General features: G+C 61.8%; 3 protein-coding genes across 3 annotated transcripts; 2 read left to right on the top strand and 1 right to left on the bottom strand.

The window, feature by feature from the left end:
• Nucleotides 1-1,059: 1,059 nt before the first annotated feature.
• MINDY1 (MINDY lysine 48 deubiquitinase 1) lies at nucleotides 1,060-5,457 on the top strand (the record flags this gene model as incomplete). Its single annotated transcript, XM_033082647.1, has 9 exons — nucleotides 1,060-2,100; nucleotides 2,191-2,248; nucleotides 2,350-2,414; nucleotides 2,532-2,690; nucleotides 3,312-3,414; nucleotides 3,491-3,633; nucleotides 3,707-3,898; nucleotides 4,002-4,151; nucleotides 5,113-5,457. Coding segments are annotated over 9 exons (1,980 nt in total), but the record flags the coding sequence as incomplete, so codon positions are not given.
• A 3,050-nt stretch (nucleotides 5,458-8,507) lies between these two features.
• Nucleotides 8,508-9,842, bottom strand: LOC117008678 (proline-rich protein HaeIII subfamily 1-like). The gene is made up of 2 exons (XM_033082649.1): nucleotides 9,111-9,842; nucleotides 8,508-8,933 (listed from the first exon to the last, which is right to left on the bottom strand). Exons 1-2 carry the CDS (start codon nucleotides 9,840-9,842, stop codon nucleotides 8,508-8,510), a joined length of 1,158 nt encoding a protein of 385 aa, XP_032938540.1.
• CERS2 (ceramide synthase 2) lies at nucleotides 8,580-13,752 on the top strand. Its single transcript, XM_033083032.2, has 11 exons — nucleotides 8,580-8,630; nucleotides 10,404-10,577; nucleotides 11,024-11,141; nucleotides 11,236-11,354; nucleotides 11,512-11,569; nucleotides 11,650-11,700; nucleotides 11,835-11,927; nucleotides 12,064-12,192; nucleotides 12,269-12,375; nucleotides 12,476-12,629; nucleotides 12,793-13,752. The coding sequence occupies exons 2-11, from the start codon at nucleotides 10,405-10,407 to the stop codon at nucleotides 12,919-12,921; spliced, it is 1,131 nt and encodes a 376-aa protein (XP_032938923.1). The 5' UTR covers nucleotides 8,580-8,630; nucleotide 10,404; the 3' UTR covers nucleotides 12,922-13,752.
• The last annotated feature ends 632 nt before the right edge of the window (nucleotides 13,753-14,384 follow it).

The following is a 14,384-nucleotide window of genomic DNA, read 5'->3' on the forward strand; positions in this document are numbered from 1 at the left end:
GCGGAACGAAGGGAAAAGCAAGAGCAGGGTGGGATCCGAGCGGGGACAGCGGGGGCGGCCACAGCCCGGGATAACCCGGGATAACCCGGGACACCCCCGGGACCCCCCGGGACCCCCGGTCCGACCGGTCCGGCCGGCCCCGCCGCGGGCTCGGGGCGGAGCCGCGAGTGGGAATTGAACCCGTCCCTTCCCTGCGTCTGTTTCATTGCACTGCCTTTTATTTTATTTTATTTTATTTTATTTTACTTTATTTTATTTTATTTTATTTTATTTTATTTTATTTTATTTTATTTTATTTTGTTTTGTTTTATTTTATTTTATTTTATTTATTTTAATTTTTTTTCTTTCTTTCTTTTATTTTATATTTATTTTATTTTATTTTATTTTGTTTTGTTTTATTTTATATTTATTTTATTTTATTTTATTTATTTTATTTTATATTTATTTTATTTTATTTTATTTTATTTTATTTTATCTTATTTTTTATTTATTTTATTTTATTTTGTTTTGTTTCATTTTTTATTTTATTTTATTTATTTTATTTACTTTATTTTATTTTATATTTTATTTTATTTTATATTTATTTTGTTTTGTTTTGTTTTATTTTTTATTTTATTTTTATTTTTATTTTATCTATTTTATTTTATTTTTCATTTTATATTATATTATATTTTATTTTTTATTTTGTATTTTGTATTTTATATTTTATATTTTATATTTTATATTTTATATTTTATATTTTATATTTTATATTTGTTTTTATTTTATTTTATTTTATTTTATTTTATTTTATTTTATTTTATTTTATTTTTATTTTACCTCTCACCTAGACGACCCCAATTGTTCTAAAATGTACACACGTATATCTATCTGTATTTCCCTCAATTGCCCAATTTTCCCCCCTAAGGCTGATTCCTGGGATGCGGCTGCTCCCGGCGGGACCCGGAGCGTTCCCTGGAGCCTGAGAGGAGCCGGAGAGGAGCCGGAGAGGAGCCGGAGCAGCGCGGGCCGGGGCGGGGTCCCATGGAGCGGGAGGGGCACAGGGACGGGGACGGGGACGGGGACGGGATTCCCGGTGCTGAGGACACAATCTCTATCATTGGGGACACAATCTCCAGCACTGGGGACACAATCCCTGCTGTTGGGGACACAATCCCAAGTGTTGGGGACACAATCCCTGATGTTGGGGACACATCCAGCATTGGGGACACACTCCCTGCTGTTGGGGTCACAATCCCTGGCACTGGGGACACATCCAGCATTGGGGACACAATCCCTGCTGTTGGGGACACAATCCCTGCTGTTGGGGACACAATCCCTGGCATTGGGGACACAATCCCTGCTGTTGGGGACACAATGCCCAGCATTGGGGACACAATCCCTGATGTTGGGGACACAATCCCCAGCACTGGGGACACACTCCCTGCTGTTGGGGACACAATCCCCAGCGTTGGGGACACAATCTCCAGCACTGGGGACACAATCCCTGCTGTTGGGGACACAATCCCCGGTGCTGGGGACACAATCCCCAGCATTGGGGACACATCCAGCGTTGGGGACACAATCCCCGGTGTTGGGGACACAATCCCTGGCACTGGGGACACAATCCCCAGCATTGGGGACACATCCAGCATTGGGGACACAATCCCTGCTGTTGGGGACACAATCCCCAGCGTTGGGGTCACAATCCCTGATGTTAGTGACACAATCCCCAGCACTGAGGACACACTCCCTGATGTTGGGGACACACTCCCTGCTGTTGGGGACACAATCCCTGATGTTAGTGACACAATCCCTGACATTGGGGACACAATCCCTGATGTTGGGGACACAATCCCTGCTGTTGGGGACACACTCCCCGCTGCTGGGATCCAGGACAGCCCCTCCCCGGCCGGGGCAGATCCCGGGGGGGTCCCCGGCCGTGGGGAGGGGGTGTCCGTCCCCAGGGGATCCCCGGGAGCGCCCCCCGCCCCGGACCGGGATTTTTACTGCGTCAAGTGGATCCGCTGGAAGGGCGAGCGCACGCCCGTGGTCACGCAGAGCGAGAACGGGCCCTGCCCGCTGCTGGCCATCATCAACGTCCTCCTGCTGCGCTGGAAGGTCAGTGCGGGTCTGGGGAGGGGTCTGGGGAGGGTCTGGGGGCTCCCCAAATCCCGGGATGTCCCCACACCCCTGCCCTGGCTGCCGCAGGTGAAGCTGCCCCCGCAGAAGGAGGTGATCACAGCCGAGGAGCTGATGGCACATCTGGGTGAGTGGGGGTCCCACGTCCCTGCTGTGGCAGCGGGAGTGGGGAGGGGGCTCCGCTGGGACCCCCACGGCTGGGCCTGGCGTGACCCCGCTGTTTCACAGGGAATTGCATCCTGGCCACGCAGCCCCGGGACACCTCGGAGGGGCTGCAGCTCAACTTCCAGCAGGTGAGGAGCCCCCCAGAACACCCAGAACACCCAGCCCGCAGTTTGGGGAGGTGGGCTGGCTGCAGGGTTCGGGGTGGGACCCCCAGCGTGACCCCCTCGTGTCCCCCCCCCTCCCAGAACATCAGTGACACCATGACCGTGCTGCCCAAGCTCTCCACGGGGCTGGACGTCAACGTCAGGTTCACGGGGGTCTCCGACTTCGAGTACACCCCCGAGTGCATCGTCTTCGACCTCCTCAACATCCCCCTGTACCACGGCTGGCTGGTGGACCCCCAGGTGAGCCCCCCGCCCGCCAGGGAGGTGACCCCAGGGCTGGGGGGCTCTGCTGTGAGCAGCGGGGGCTCCAAGCTGAGGGTGGGGGTCCCATCCTGGGAGTGCTCCAGGCTGGAAGGAGGAGCCCCTGAGGTGCTCCAGGTGATCCCACAAAGTCCCAGCCCAAACCCCCCGTGATGTTTGGGATGTTTGGGGTGTCAGCAGGTGACTCCTGGCCGTGGCAGGAGCAGTCCCTGAGGTGGTCTGAGGTGTCCAGGTGACCCCACAAAGTCCCAGCCCAAACCCCCTGAGATGTTTGAGATGTTTGGGATGTTCGAGCCCGAGCCAGCAGGTGACTCCTGGCCGTGGCAGGAGCAGTCCCTGAGGTGGTCTGAGTGTCCAGGTGATCCCACAAAGCCCCAGCCCAAACCCCCCGTGATGTTTGGGATGTTTGGGGTGTTTAGGATGTTTAGGATGTTTGGGATGTTTGGGATGTTTGGGATGTTTGGGGTGTTTGGGATGTCAGCGGGTGACTCCTGGCCGTGACAGGAGGTTGCCCTGGGTGGTCTCTCCCCCCCCAGACCCTCAGTGCTGGGTCCATCCCCACCAGGAGCTGTCCCCATTTCTGTCCCTGCCGTCCCACAGAGCCCGGAGCAGGTGCAGGCGGTGGGCAAGCTCAGCTACAACCAGCTGGTGGAGAAAATCATCACCTGCAAACAAGCCAGCGACTCCAGCCTGGTGGGCGAAGGTAACGCCGCATGCCCGGGGCCAGCTGGGCACCCCCAGAGCCACAGAGTCCCCTGTCCCTGTCCGTGTCCCCGCAGGGCTGGTGGCCGAGCAGTTCCTCGAGTCCACGGCGTCGCAGCTGACCTTCCACGGGCTCTGCGAGCTCACTGCCCGCGCCCGCGAGGGCGAGCTCGGCGTCTTCTTCCGAAACAACCACTTCAGCACCATCATCAAGCACAAGGTGCAGCCCCCGACCCCGCCGGGCCCCCCCAGAACGCCCCCTGTGCTGAGTGTCCCCTGTCCCTTCTCGCCAGGGCCACCTGTACCTGCTGGTGACGGACCAGGGCTTCCTGCAGGAGGAGGGGGTGGTGTGGGAGAGCCTGCACAGCGTGGATGGGGACAGCTGCTTCTGCGACACCGACTTCCACCTGAGCCACGCCCCGGGCAGGGAGGGGGCCACCGCAGCCCCCCTGGACCACGGGCTGCAGCAGAGACAGGTGGACCAGGTAGGGGACAAGAGCGGGGGACACCTGGGAACCATCCGGGGATCCTGCAGGGTTCGGGCTCGCCGTGCTGACCCCCCCTCTTTGTTCCCGTCCCACCTGCCAGGATTACATGGTGGCCCTGTCGCTGCAGCAGCAGCAGGGGCAGGACCCCCCCTCCGTGCTCAGCGACCTGGAGCTGGCGCGGCAGCTGCAGCACGAGGAGTATCAGCAGCACCATCCTCATCCTCACCCTGCTCCGCAGCTCCCAGCGCAGGTAACCAGGGGTCCCATCGGGGGGTGTGGGGGTCTCTGCAGGCCCCTGCACACCCCAGCACTGTCCCTGTGCCTGTCCCTGTCCTGCCCCTGTCCCTGTCCCCTCTGTGCTGTCCCTGTCCTGTCCCTGTCCCTGTCCTTGTCCCTGTCCTGTCCCTGTCCCTGTCCCATCCCTGTCCCTGTCCTGTCCCTGTCCCTGTCCCTGTCCCTGTCCCTGTCCCTGCCCCTGTCCCTGTCCTGTCCCTGTCCCTGTCCCTGTCCTGTCCCTGTCCCCTCTGTGCTGTCCCTGTCCTGTCCCTGTCCCTGTCCCTGTCCTGTCCCTGTCCCTGTCCCTGTCCCTGTCCCTGTCCTGTCCCTGTCCCCTCTGTGCTGTCCCTGTCCCTGTCCCTGTCCCTGTCACTGTCCCTGTCCCATCCCTGTCCCTGCCCCTGCCCCTGTCCCCTCTGTGCTGTCCCTGTCCCTGTCCCATCCCTGTCCCTGTCCCGTCCCTTTCCCTGTCCTTGTCCCTTTCCCTGTCCCTGTCCCTGTCCCTGTCCCTGTCCCTGTCCCTGCCCCTGTCCCTGTCCCTGTCCCTGTCCTGTCCCTGTCCCCTCTGTGCTGTCCCTGTCCTGTCCCTGTCCCTGTCCCGTTCCTGTTCCTGTCCCTGTCCCTGTCCCTGTCCCTGTCACTGTCCCGTCCCTGCCACTGTCCCATCCCTGTCCTGTCCCTGTCCCTGTCCCGTTCCTGTTCCTGTCCCTGTCCCTGTCCCTGTCCCTGTCCCTGTCCTGTCCCTGTCCCTGTCCCATCCCTGTCACTGCCCCTGTCCCTGTCCGTGTCCCTGCCCCTGTCCCTGTCCTGTCCCTGTCCGTGTCCGTGTCCCTGTCCCTGCCCCTGTCCTGTCCCTGTCCCTGTCCTGTCCCTGTCCCTGTCCCTGCCCCTGTCCCTGTCCCATCCCTGTCCTGTCCCTGTCCCTGTCCCCACAGGCGGGCGGGCGTCCGGCCGGAGAGCGGCGGCAGCGGCAGCGCCCGGATTTGGACTGCACCCTCCTGTAGCACCTCGTGCCGTGGGGTCCCCGCTCCGCATCCTCCAGGGAGACCCTGCGGGATCTGCAGGGGACACACGGCTGAGGGGTGACCGTCTGAGGCCACCCCAAACTTCCCAGTGGCCTTAACGCAGGGGGCTCTGAGTGGGAGCCCCCTCGGGGGAGTCCCACAGCTCAGCCCGTGCTCTGAGACACGGCTGGACGTCTGGCTGGGGGGGGACACGTGCACCCCCCTTTGCAAAATGTGGCCTTAGCCCTCGGCGAGTAAAGGACTTGTCCCCCTGCACACGGATCTGTCACCCGCTCCAGAGACACGGGTTTGGGGGGTTTGGAATTTGGGGGTTTGGGGGGTTTGGGGGGTTTGGGGTCACAGTTCCTCTGCTGCACAGACACGGGGGTTTGGGGGAATCGAGGGGGGATTTGGGGTCACAGTTCCTCCGCTGCACGGACACGCGGGTTTGGGGGATTTGGAGGTTTCGAGTCACAGTTCCTCCGATCCACAGACACGTGGGTTTGCGGGATTTAGGGGGATTTGGGGTCACGGTTTCTCCGCTCCACGGACACGCGGGTTTGGGGGAATCGGGGGAAATCGGGGGGATTTGGGGTCACAGTTCCTCCGCGCGGGTTTGGGGAATTTGGGGGGATTTGGGGGGTTTGGGATCACAGTTCCTCCACTGCACGGACACGCGGGTTTGGGGGATTTGGGGGGATTTGGGGGGTTTGTGGTCACAGTTTCTCTGCTGCACAGACACGCAGGTTTGGGGGAATCGGGGGGATTTGGGGTCACAGTTCCTCCACGCGGATTTCGGGGATTTGGGGGGTTTGGGGAGGATTTGGAGGGTTTGGGGTCACAGTTCCTCCACGCGGATTTCGGGGATTTGGGGGGTTTGGGGTCACAGTTCCTCCACTGCACAGACACGCGGGTTTGGGGGTTTGGGGAGGATTTGGGGGGTTTGGGGTCACAGTTCCTCCACGCGGATTTCGGGGATTTGGGGGGTTCCTCTCTGTGGGTGCAGTGGCGCAGCGCGGCCGCCAGGCGGCGACAGGGGGGAGCGGGGTCTATGGGGCTCCATAGGGGCAGAACCGGGGCGCGTTGGGGGCGTGGGGGGGGGCCGGGGGCACAAAGGGGGCACAGCGGGGCTGTACGGGGGGTATAGGGGCTGTACGGGGGGCAGAGGGGCTGTATGGGGGATATAGGGGCTGTACGGGGGCACAGGGGCTGTACGGGGGGTATAGGGGCTGTACGGGGGGTATAGGGGCTGTACGGGGGGTATAGGGGCTGTACGGGGGGCATAGGGGCTGTACGGGGGGCAGAGGGGCTGTATGGGGGGCATAGGGGCTGTACGGGGGGCATACAAGGGATACACATGGGGTGTGTAGGGTGAGCAGGGGCACGCATAGAGGGGTATGGGGGGTTATAGGGGTGCACAAGGCACATACAGGGCTGTCTATAGGGATGTACAGGGCACATACAGGGCTGTCTATAGGGGGTTTATAGGGGGTACACAGTGCACATACAGGGCTGTCTGTAGGGAATGTATACGGGGTGCACAGAGCCCATATAGGGCTGTATATAGGAGGTGTATATGGGGTGCATAGCGCACATATAGGGCTGTATATAGGAGGTGTATATGGGGTGCACAGAGCTCATATAGGGCTCTATATGGGGATGCACAGAGCCCATACAGGGCTGTCCATAGGGGGTTTATAGGGGGTGCACAGGGCACCTACAGGGCTGTCTATAGGAGTGTATATGGGGTGCACAAGGCTCATATAGGGCTGTATATAGGAGGTGTATACGGGGTGCACAGGGCACACACAGGATTCATACAGGGTCGTCCATAGGGGTGCACAGGGCACATACAGGGCTGTCCATAGGGATGTAGAGGGCACATACAGGGCTGTCTCTAGGGGGTTTATATGGGGTGCACAGGGCTCATGCAGGGCTGTCTGTAGGGAATGTATATGGGGTGCACAGAGCCCATACAGGGCTGTCCATAGGGGGTTTATAGGGGGTGCACAGCGCACATACAGGGCTATAAATAGGGATGTACAGGGCTCATACAGGGCCGTCTGTAGGGAATGTATACGGGGTGCACAGGGCTCATATAGGGCTGTATATAGGAGGTGTATACGGCTATCCATAGGGGTGCACAGGGCACATACAGGGCTGTATATAGGGGGTTTATAGGGGGTACACAGTGCACATACAGGGCTGTCTGTAGGAAATGTATATGGGGTGCACAGAGCCCATACAGGGCTGTCCATAGGGAGTTTATAGGGGGTGCACAGCGCACATACAGGGCTGTCTGTAGGGAATGTATACAGGGTGCACAGGACTCATATAGGGCTGTATATAGGAGGTGTATATGGGGTGCACAGAGCACATACAGGGCCGTCCATGGGGGTGTATATGGGGTGCATAGCGCACATATAGGGCTGTATATAGGAGGTGTATATGGGGTGCACAGGGCTCATATAGGGCTCTATATGGGGATGCACAGAGCCCATACAGGGCTGTATATAGGGGGTTTATAGGGGGTACACAGGGCTCATATAGGGCTGTCTGTAGGGAATGTATATGGGGTGCACAGGGCACATACAGTACCGTCCATATGGGCGCACACGGGGCGCCCCGCGGTCCATAGGGGTGCACAGGGGGCGCACGGGGCACATACAGGGCACACACAGCGCCGTCCATAGGGGTGTATATGGGGTGCACAGGGCACACACAGCGCCGTCCATAGGGGCGCACAGGGCACACACAGGGCACACACAGGGCACACACAGCGCCGTCCATAGGGGTGTATATGGGGTGCACAGGGCACACACAGCGCCGTCCATAGGGGCGCACAGGGCACACACAGGGCACACACAGGGCACACACAGCGCCGTCCATAGGGGTGTATATGGGGTGCACAGGGCTCATACAGGACCGTCCATATGGGCGCACAGGGCACATACAGGGCTGTATATAGGGGGTGTATACGGGGTGCACAGGGCACACACAGGGTTCATATAGGGCCGTCCATATGGGCGCACAGGGAGTGCACAGGGCACACACAGGGCACACACAGCGCCGTCCATAGGGGTGTATATGGGGTGCACAGGGCTCATACAGGACCGTCCATAGGGGTGCACAGGGGGCGCACAGGGCACACACAGGGCACATACAGCGCCGTCCATAGGGGCGCACAGGGGGCGCCCCGCGGTCCACAGGCGCGCACCGATCCCGCTCGGCCATCGATTGCTCACGCCTGGCCCCGCCCCGCCCCGCCCCGCCCCGCCCCGCCCCGCCCCTCGGCGGGCGCCGCTCCCCGCGGCGTTGCGGTGACGTCACTCCCGGGTTGCGGTGACGTCACTGCCGCCGCTGCCTGGCGCGGGGCGCGCGCGGGACGGAGGGGGCGAGCGGCGGCTCCGTGAGGGCTCCGGGCGGCGGCTCCGGGACGGCTCCGGCGGGTGAGTGCGGCCGGGGGCGGCCGGGGCCTGCCCGCCCCGGGAGCGGCCGCCCGTGGGGCGGGGGGGCCGGGATGGTTCCCGCTCCGGCAGGGCCGCGGCCGGGCCTTGCTGCGGGCGTTGGGCGGTACCGGAGACACCCCGGGCCTCGATCCGCGCTCGGCCGGGGTCGGGCAGGGCCCCCCGGGGCGGCTCGGGCGGGGCCGGGCGGAGGCGGGGCCCCCCCGGGGGAGCGGAGCGGCCTCGGGCCCCACCGGGGTCGCTGTCCCCGGTCCGGAGCCTCCCGGTCCCGTTTTCTGACCACGGCTCCAAATCGTCAGGGTTTTGTCAGTGTCTAAACCCCGCCGTGGGAGGGTCCGTCCCGGCGGTGGCCCCGGCCCGGTGTGGCGGTGCCGGCACATCGCGCTGTGCCGTCCCGGGGGCCGCGGAGCTGCCGCCGTGACCGCGGCCTCACCCCGCCCGCCCCCGCTCCCCTCCCGTTACCTGCCCGCGGCGCGGCCCCGGGAGCCGGGAATTGCGGCGCCTCCCTCCCGCCCGCCCTTGCGAAACCGGCCACGGTGGTTCCTCTTCCTCCCGCGGCCCAGCGGAGCCGCCCCGGGCCGAGCCGCAACCCCCGGATCCGCTCCCCGGGGCTGGGATCCGCTCCTCGGGGCCGGGATCCGCTCCCCGGCTCCAGGATCCGCTCCCCGGTGCCGGGATCCGCTCCTTAGTGCCGGGATCCGCTCCCCGGTGCCGGGATCCGCTCCCCGGTGCCGGGATCCGCTCCCCGGCTGCGGGATCCGCTCCTCGGTGCCGGGATCCGCTCCCCAGCTCCGGGATCCGGTCCTTGGTACCAGGATCCGCTCCACGGGGCTGGGATCCGCTTCCCGGGGCTCGGATCCGCTCGTTGGTACCGGGATCCGCTCCTTGGTACCAGGATCCGCTCCTCAGTGCCGGGATCCGCTCCCCGGCTGCGGGATCCGCTCCCCAGTGCCGGGATCCGCTCCCCGGCTCCGGGATCCGTTCCCTGGTACCGAGATCCGCTCCCCGGCACCGGGATCCGCTCCTTGGTACCGGGATCCGCTCCTCAGTGCCGGGATCCGCTCCCCGGCTCCGGGATCCGCTCCCCTGCGCTCGGATCCGCTCCCCGGTACCAGAATTCGCTCCCCGGGACTGGGATTCGCTCCCCGGGACTGGGATCCGCTCCCCGATTCTGGGATCCCATCCCGGCCCCATCCCGACCCCGCGGCGTTCCCAAAAACGGGGCTCGGGATGCGCTGAGCCCGCGGCTGCCCCCGTCCCTGCCGGGGCCCGGTCGGAGCCGTTTCGCGGCACAAAGGTGCTCATTGTGCCGGCAGCAAATCCCTAATCCCGCGCTGGTGCCGTGCCTGGCCTCGGGAGGGCGGCGGGGGGCTCCGTGCCGCCGTGTCCCACCGGGAATTGGGTTTGGATCAGCCGCGGGATGCGCGCACAGCGCTCGGGAGGGAAAACAACATCGGGGGCTTCTCCTGCTCCTCCTCCTGGCTCTGCGGCGCCGGGGCTGCCATCCCGGCCTGGGGAGCTCTTCCCCGGGCTGGCTCTGGACTGGGGCCCCTGTTAATGATCACCCTCTGACCCCTGGGCTGCAGGGAGCAAAGTCCCCGGTGCCGAGCTGAGCGCCGGCCGCTCCGACCGGGATTTCACGGGGGCCTCGCTGGGAGCCCAGGTGGAGATTGGGGAGCCGGGGTGTGGGAGCCAGGCCGAGGTGGGGTCATCCTCACGGTGCCCCCCTCACCGCTCTGCCTGTCCCTCCTCCAGCATGTTTCAGACCTTGTACAGCTATTTCTGGTGGGAACGGCTCTGGCTCCCGGCAAACCTCACCTGGGCTGACCTGGAGGACCGGGATGGGCGAGTCTATGCCAAAGCCTCTGACCTGTACATCACCCTCCCCCTGGCCTTCCTCTTCCTCGTTGTCCGGCACCTCTTTGAGACGTGAGTCCCTTTCTTGGGGGTGGGGGCGGATCCTGAGCCCCTGGCCCGGCTCTGTCCATGCCCTGGGGGCTGTGGCCGAGCCCTGGGATTGGCACCTCGTGCTCAGCCTAGCTGGGGGTCCCGACCCCCTCCCACCAACCCCGTGCTCCCCCTTCCCCCCACCAACACGGCGTTCAGGGAGCGATTTGTTGGGCAAACAATGGGAACAGACCCGGCTTTGTTGGGAGGGTGAGGGAAGGGGGGGCCGCCCTTGAGCAGAGTGGGGACAGCCGGTGACAGAGGGACCTGGGGGCTCCCCCGTGGTGGCAAAAGCCCCCCTGGAGCCGGTGCAGCAGGGTGGGGAGATGGAGGTGCTGAATGCTGGTGGGTTTCTGGGTGGCTTTGGTGGGGCCAAAGCATCCAGGTGACAGAAATGGGGGCGTTTATGTCCCCAACTGCTCCCCCAGGTACGTGGCCACCCCCCTGGCCGGGCTCCTGAACGTCAAGGAGAAGGTTCGGTTAAAAGCCACCCCCAATGCGGTGCTGGAGAAGTTTTACGCTGCCACCTCCAAACACCCCAAGCAGGTGAGGGCTGGGGGGGTCCCCAGAGGTGCCTGGGTGGGGTGAGGTGGCAGAGCCAGGGCTGTGTGACACGCTGGGGCTGCCCTGGTGTCCCCAGGCTGACGTGGAGGCGCTGTCCAAGAAGAGCGGCTGCACCGTGCGCCAGGTCGAGCGCTGGTTCCGCCGCCGCCGCAACCAGGACCGGCCCAGCCTGCTCAAGAAATTCCGGGAGGCCAGGTGAGACCCCCCTGTGCCTGGTGTCACTGTCCCTCCCCTGGGGGAGCCCCAGCCTGGCCGGGAGGGTGGGAGCTGTGGGATCCGGGGCCGGTGGGTCCATCCTCCTCCCCGCTGCTCCCCGGTGCCCGTCTGAGGACCGTCTGCTTCCTTTTTCCAGTTGGAGATTCACCTTTTACCTTATTGCTTTCATTGCTGGCATGGCTGTCATAGTGGATGTGAGTATTTCCCCCACCCCGTGCTCCCCCAGCCCTCCCGGCCCCTCTGACTCCTGTGTCTCCCCCTCCCCATCCTGCAGAAACCCTGGTTCTACGACCTGCGGGAGGTGTGGAAGGGATACCCCATCCAGGTGAGCGTGGATCCCATCCTGGCTGCCAGCCCACGGCTTTTCCTGAGCACCAGGAGCAGCTCTGGGGGCTGGGGGGGTCTCTGGGGGTCCCTAGGACACCCCGAGGGCCCCCCTAACCTGTGCCTTGTCCCCAGAGCATGCTGCCCTCCCAGTACTGGTACTACATGATCGAGCTCTCCTTCTACTGGTCCCTGCTCTTCAGCATCGCCTCCGACGTCAAGCGCAAGGTGGGGGCTCTGGGGGTGGGAGATCCTGGGGCAGCTTGGCAGGGTTTTCCTCGTGGTGGGCAGGAGGGAGCAGCTGGGAGGGTGTGGGGCTGTGGGATGGGGGTTTGCTGTAACCCCCGCTTTGCTTTGGGCACAGGACTTCAAAGAGCAAATCATCCACCACGTGGCCACCATCATCCTCATCAGCTTCTCCTGGTTCGCCAACTACATCCGTGCCGGGACGCTCATCATGGCCCTGCACGACTCCTCGGATTATCTGCTGGAGGTTGGTGTCCCCAGCTGTCACCCTGCTGTCCCCCATGCTGTGTCCCCTCCCCAGCTCACCCCTGTGCCCCCCCCAGTCTGCCAAGATGTTCAACTACGCGGGGTGGAGGAACACCTGCAACAACATCTTCATCGTCTTCGCCGCCGTCTTCATCATCACGCGCCTGGTCATCCTGCCCTTCTGGTGAGCCCTGCAGGGAGCAGGAGGAGCAGGCAGGGCCTGGGGAGGCTCCTGGGGCTGGGCTGCTGCTTCTGCCCCTGACAGGAGTGGCTTTCCCTGGCAGGATCATGCACTGCACGGTGTTCTACCCGCTGGATCTCTACCCCGCCTTCTTCGGTTACTACTTCTTCAACTTCATGATGGTGGTGCTGCAGTCGCTGCACATCTTCTGGGCCTACCTCATCATCCGCATGGCCCAGAAGTTCATAACTGGAAAGGTGAGAGGGGCCCTGGGCCCATGGGGGGACCCCCAGATCCTGGATCCCAGATCCCAGGGAGCCCTCGGCGGGGAGAAACCGCCGTGGTTGCAGTGGGGAAACTGAGGCAGGGCAGGAACACGGGGGGCTGCTGACTGACCCCCCCGTTTACCTGCGCCCACAGGTGGTGGAGGATGAGCGGAGTGACCGCGAGGAGACGGACAACTCCGAGGAGGAGGAGGAGGTGGCCAAGAACGGGCCCCTCTCCAACGGCCACCCTGTCCTCAACAACAACCACCGCAAAACCGACTGAGCGCCCCGGACCCGAGAGCTGCCGCCTGCTGCCGCCGGCCCGGCCCCTCCGGCCGCTCCACACCGGAGCCCGGAGCGCCCGCCGGGCCCAGCCCCTCCGGAGCGGGGCCGCAGCTCTGCCTCACACTCACCGCCGGTGCCCTTCCACCTCTCACCCGCTGCCTTAATCCACTGCGGTTCCCGGGACAGGCGGGGACCCCCGGGCCGGCTCCGTCCCCCGGGGCGGCTCCGTCCCGCCCCGCAGCCCCTCGGGCTGGCTCTGCCCGAAGAGCTCGGCCCGGCCCGCGCTGGGCTCCGTGTTTTTCCTACTTTCCCAACCATTCCTTCACCGGGGGAGGGGAGAAGCCCCTTTCCCTGCGCTGTGTCCGGCTGGAAGGGCCGGCTCACGCCCTGCTCCGCCGAACTGGGAGGGAGGAGCAGGGAATTCCTGGGTGTTCCAGTGCCTAAATGATGGGATGACACTATGGAAGTACTTGGGGGAAGGAAGCTGCAGGGCTGAGTCACTCCTCGTGTCTCACAGAGTTTAATCCTCTCATTTCTCTTCGGTAAACGGATTTTGAGTCTCTCCCTCTCTGCGGCCTCTCCCAGCTGTAACAGGACAAATTTCCAACGATTTTTCCTTTTATTTTTTTTTTTTTTTCCTTTTCTTTCTATTTATTTGGAAGACAGAAGGAGCCGGGCTTGGCTCTGTCTCCCGCATCCCCCGGGATGCTGCGAGACCTCCCAGCACGGAGGGGTGGGGGGAAAAGGACCATTAACCAACGTCAGACCAAAACGTGTTTTGTTGTTCTTGTTTTTTTAAAAAAGAAAAATAAATAAAAGGTTAAATATATTAAAAGTTAAAAAAAAAAAACTAATAAACTTGGGTAAAAAAATTGAGGATTTGGGCATATTCTGTGATTGGCACAGTGGCCCTCGGTGGGGAGGTTATTTTAGCACGGATACTTTAGGCAGTGCTAAAAATGGGCAGGTTTTGATGGTTTTTATATTTTTTTTTTTCTCCTAAAAGTTCTCCAAGTCTTCCACCCCAGGCTGGAGCGTGGGTTTGGGTTCCCTGAGGAGCTGCAGCCCCGCTGGGAGGACAAAGCCTCCATTCAGGTGGATTCTCAGGATGGAACTGGAGCTCCAGGAGGCCCCAGAAAGGTTTTATTTTACAAAGGAAAAAAAAAAAAGGTTATTTAGCAAGAAAAACCCAACAAGCCTCCCTTGTGCAGGGCTGTGAGCTGGGCTGGGGCTGGGTTTGGGGGTGGGATGGTTGGAACTGGCTCCACCACCCCCCTTTGGGGTTTTCAGGTCAATAATGAGCTCTGATCCCAGTTTCTCAACTTCACCTCCTCCCTCCAGCCCTCAGGGCGGTTTCTGCACCTTTGGACACCGAAGAAACCCCAGCCCCACACCTGGGCCGGGATTTTCCATCCTCCCTCCCCACCCAGGAGCTCAAAGCCACTTTGGGCCGGCCCAGTT

This window comes from Catharus ustulatus, chromosome 30 (assembly GCF_009819885.2).
Source record: "Catharus ustulatus isolate bCatUst1 chromosome 30, bCatUst1.pri.v2, whole genome shotgun sequence".
In the NCBI taxonomy this organism is placed as follows: domain Eukaryota; kingdom Metazoa; phylum Chordata; class Aves; order Passeriformes; family Turdidae; genus Catharus; species Catharus ustulatus.

What these genes read in the sequence shown, in the direction of transcription:
- LOC117008678 (XM_033082649.1), bottom strand. Translation starts at nt 9,842, where the DNA reads ATGGGGCCGGGATGGGATCCCAGAATCGGGGAGCGGATCCCAGTCCCG. An exon ending in CGGGGCCGCGCCGCGGGCAG is followed by an intron (nt 8,934 to 9,110) that starts GTAACGGGAGGG and finishes GACGATTTGGAG; the next exon opens with CCGTGGTCAGAAAACGGGAC.
- CERS2 (XM_033083032.2), top strand. Translation starts at nt 10,405, where the DNA reads ATGTTTCAGACCTTGTACAGCTATTTCTGGTGGGAACGGCTCTGGCTC. An exon ending in GTCCGGCACCTCTTTGAGAC is followed by an intron (nt 10,578 to 11,023) that starts GTGAGTCCCTTT and finishes CTGCTCCCCCAG; the next exon opens with GTACGTGGCCACCCCCCTGG. An exon ending in CCTCCAAACACCCCAAGCAG is followed by an intron (nt 11,142 to 11,235) that starts GTGAGGGCTGGG and finishes TGGTGTCCCCAG; the next exon opens with GCTGACGTGGAGGCGCTGTC.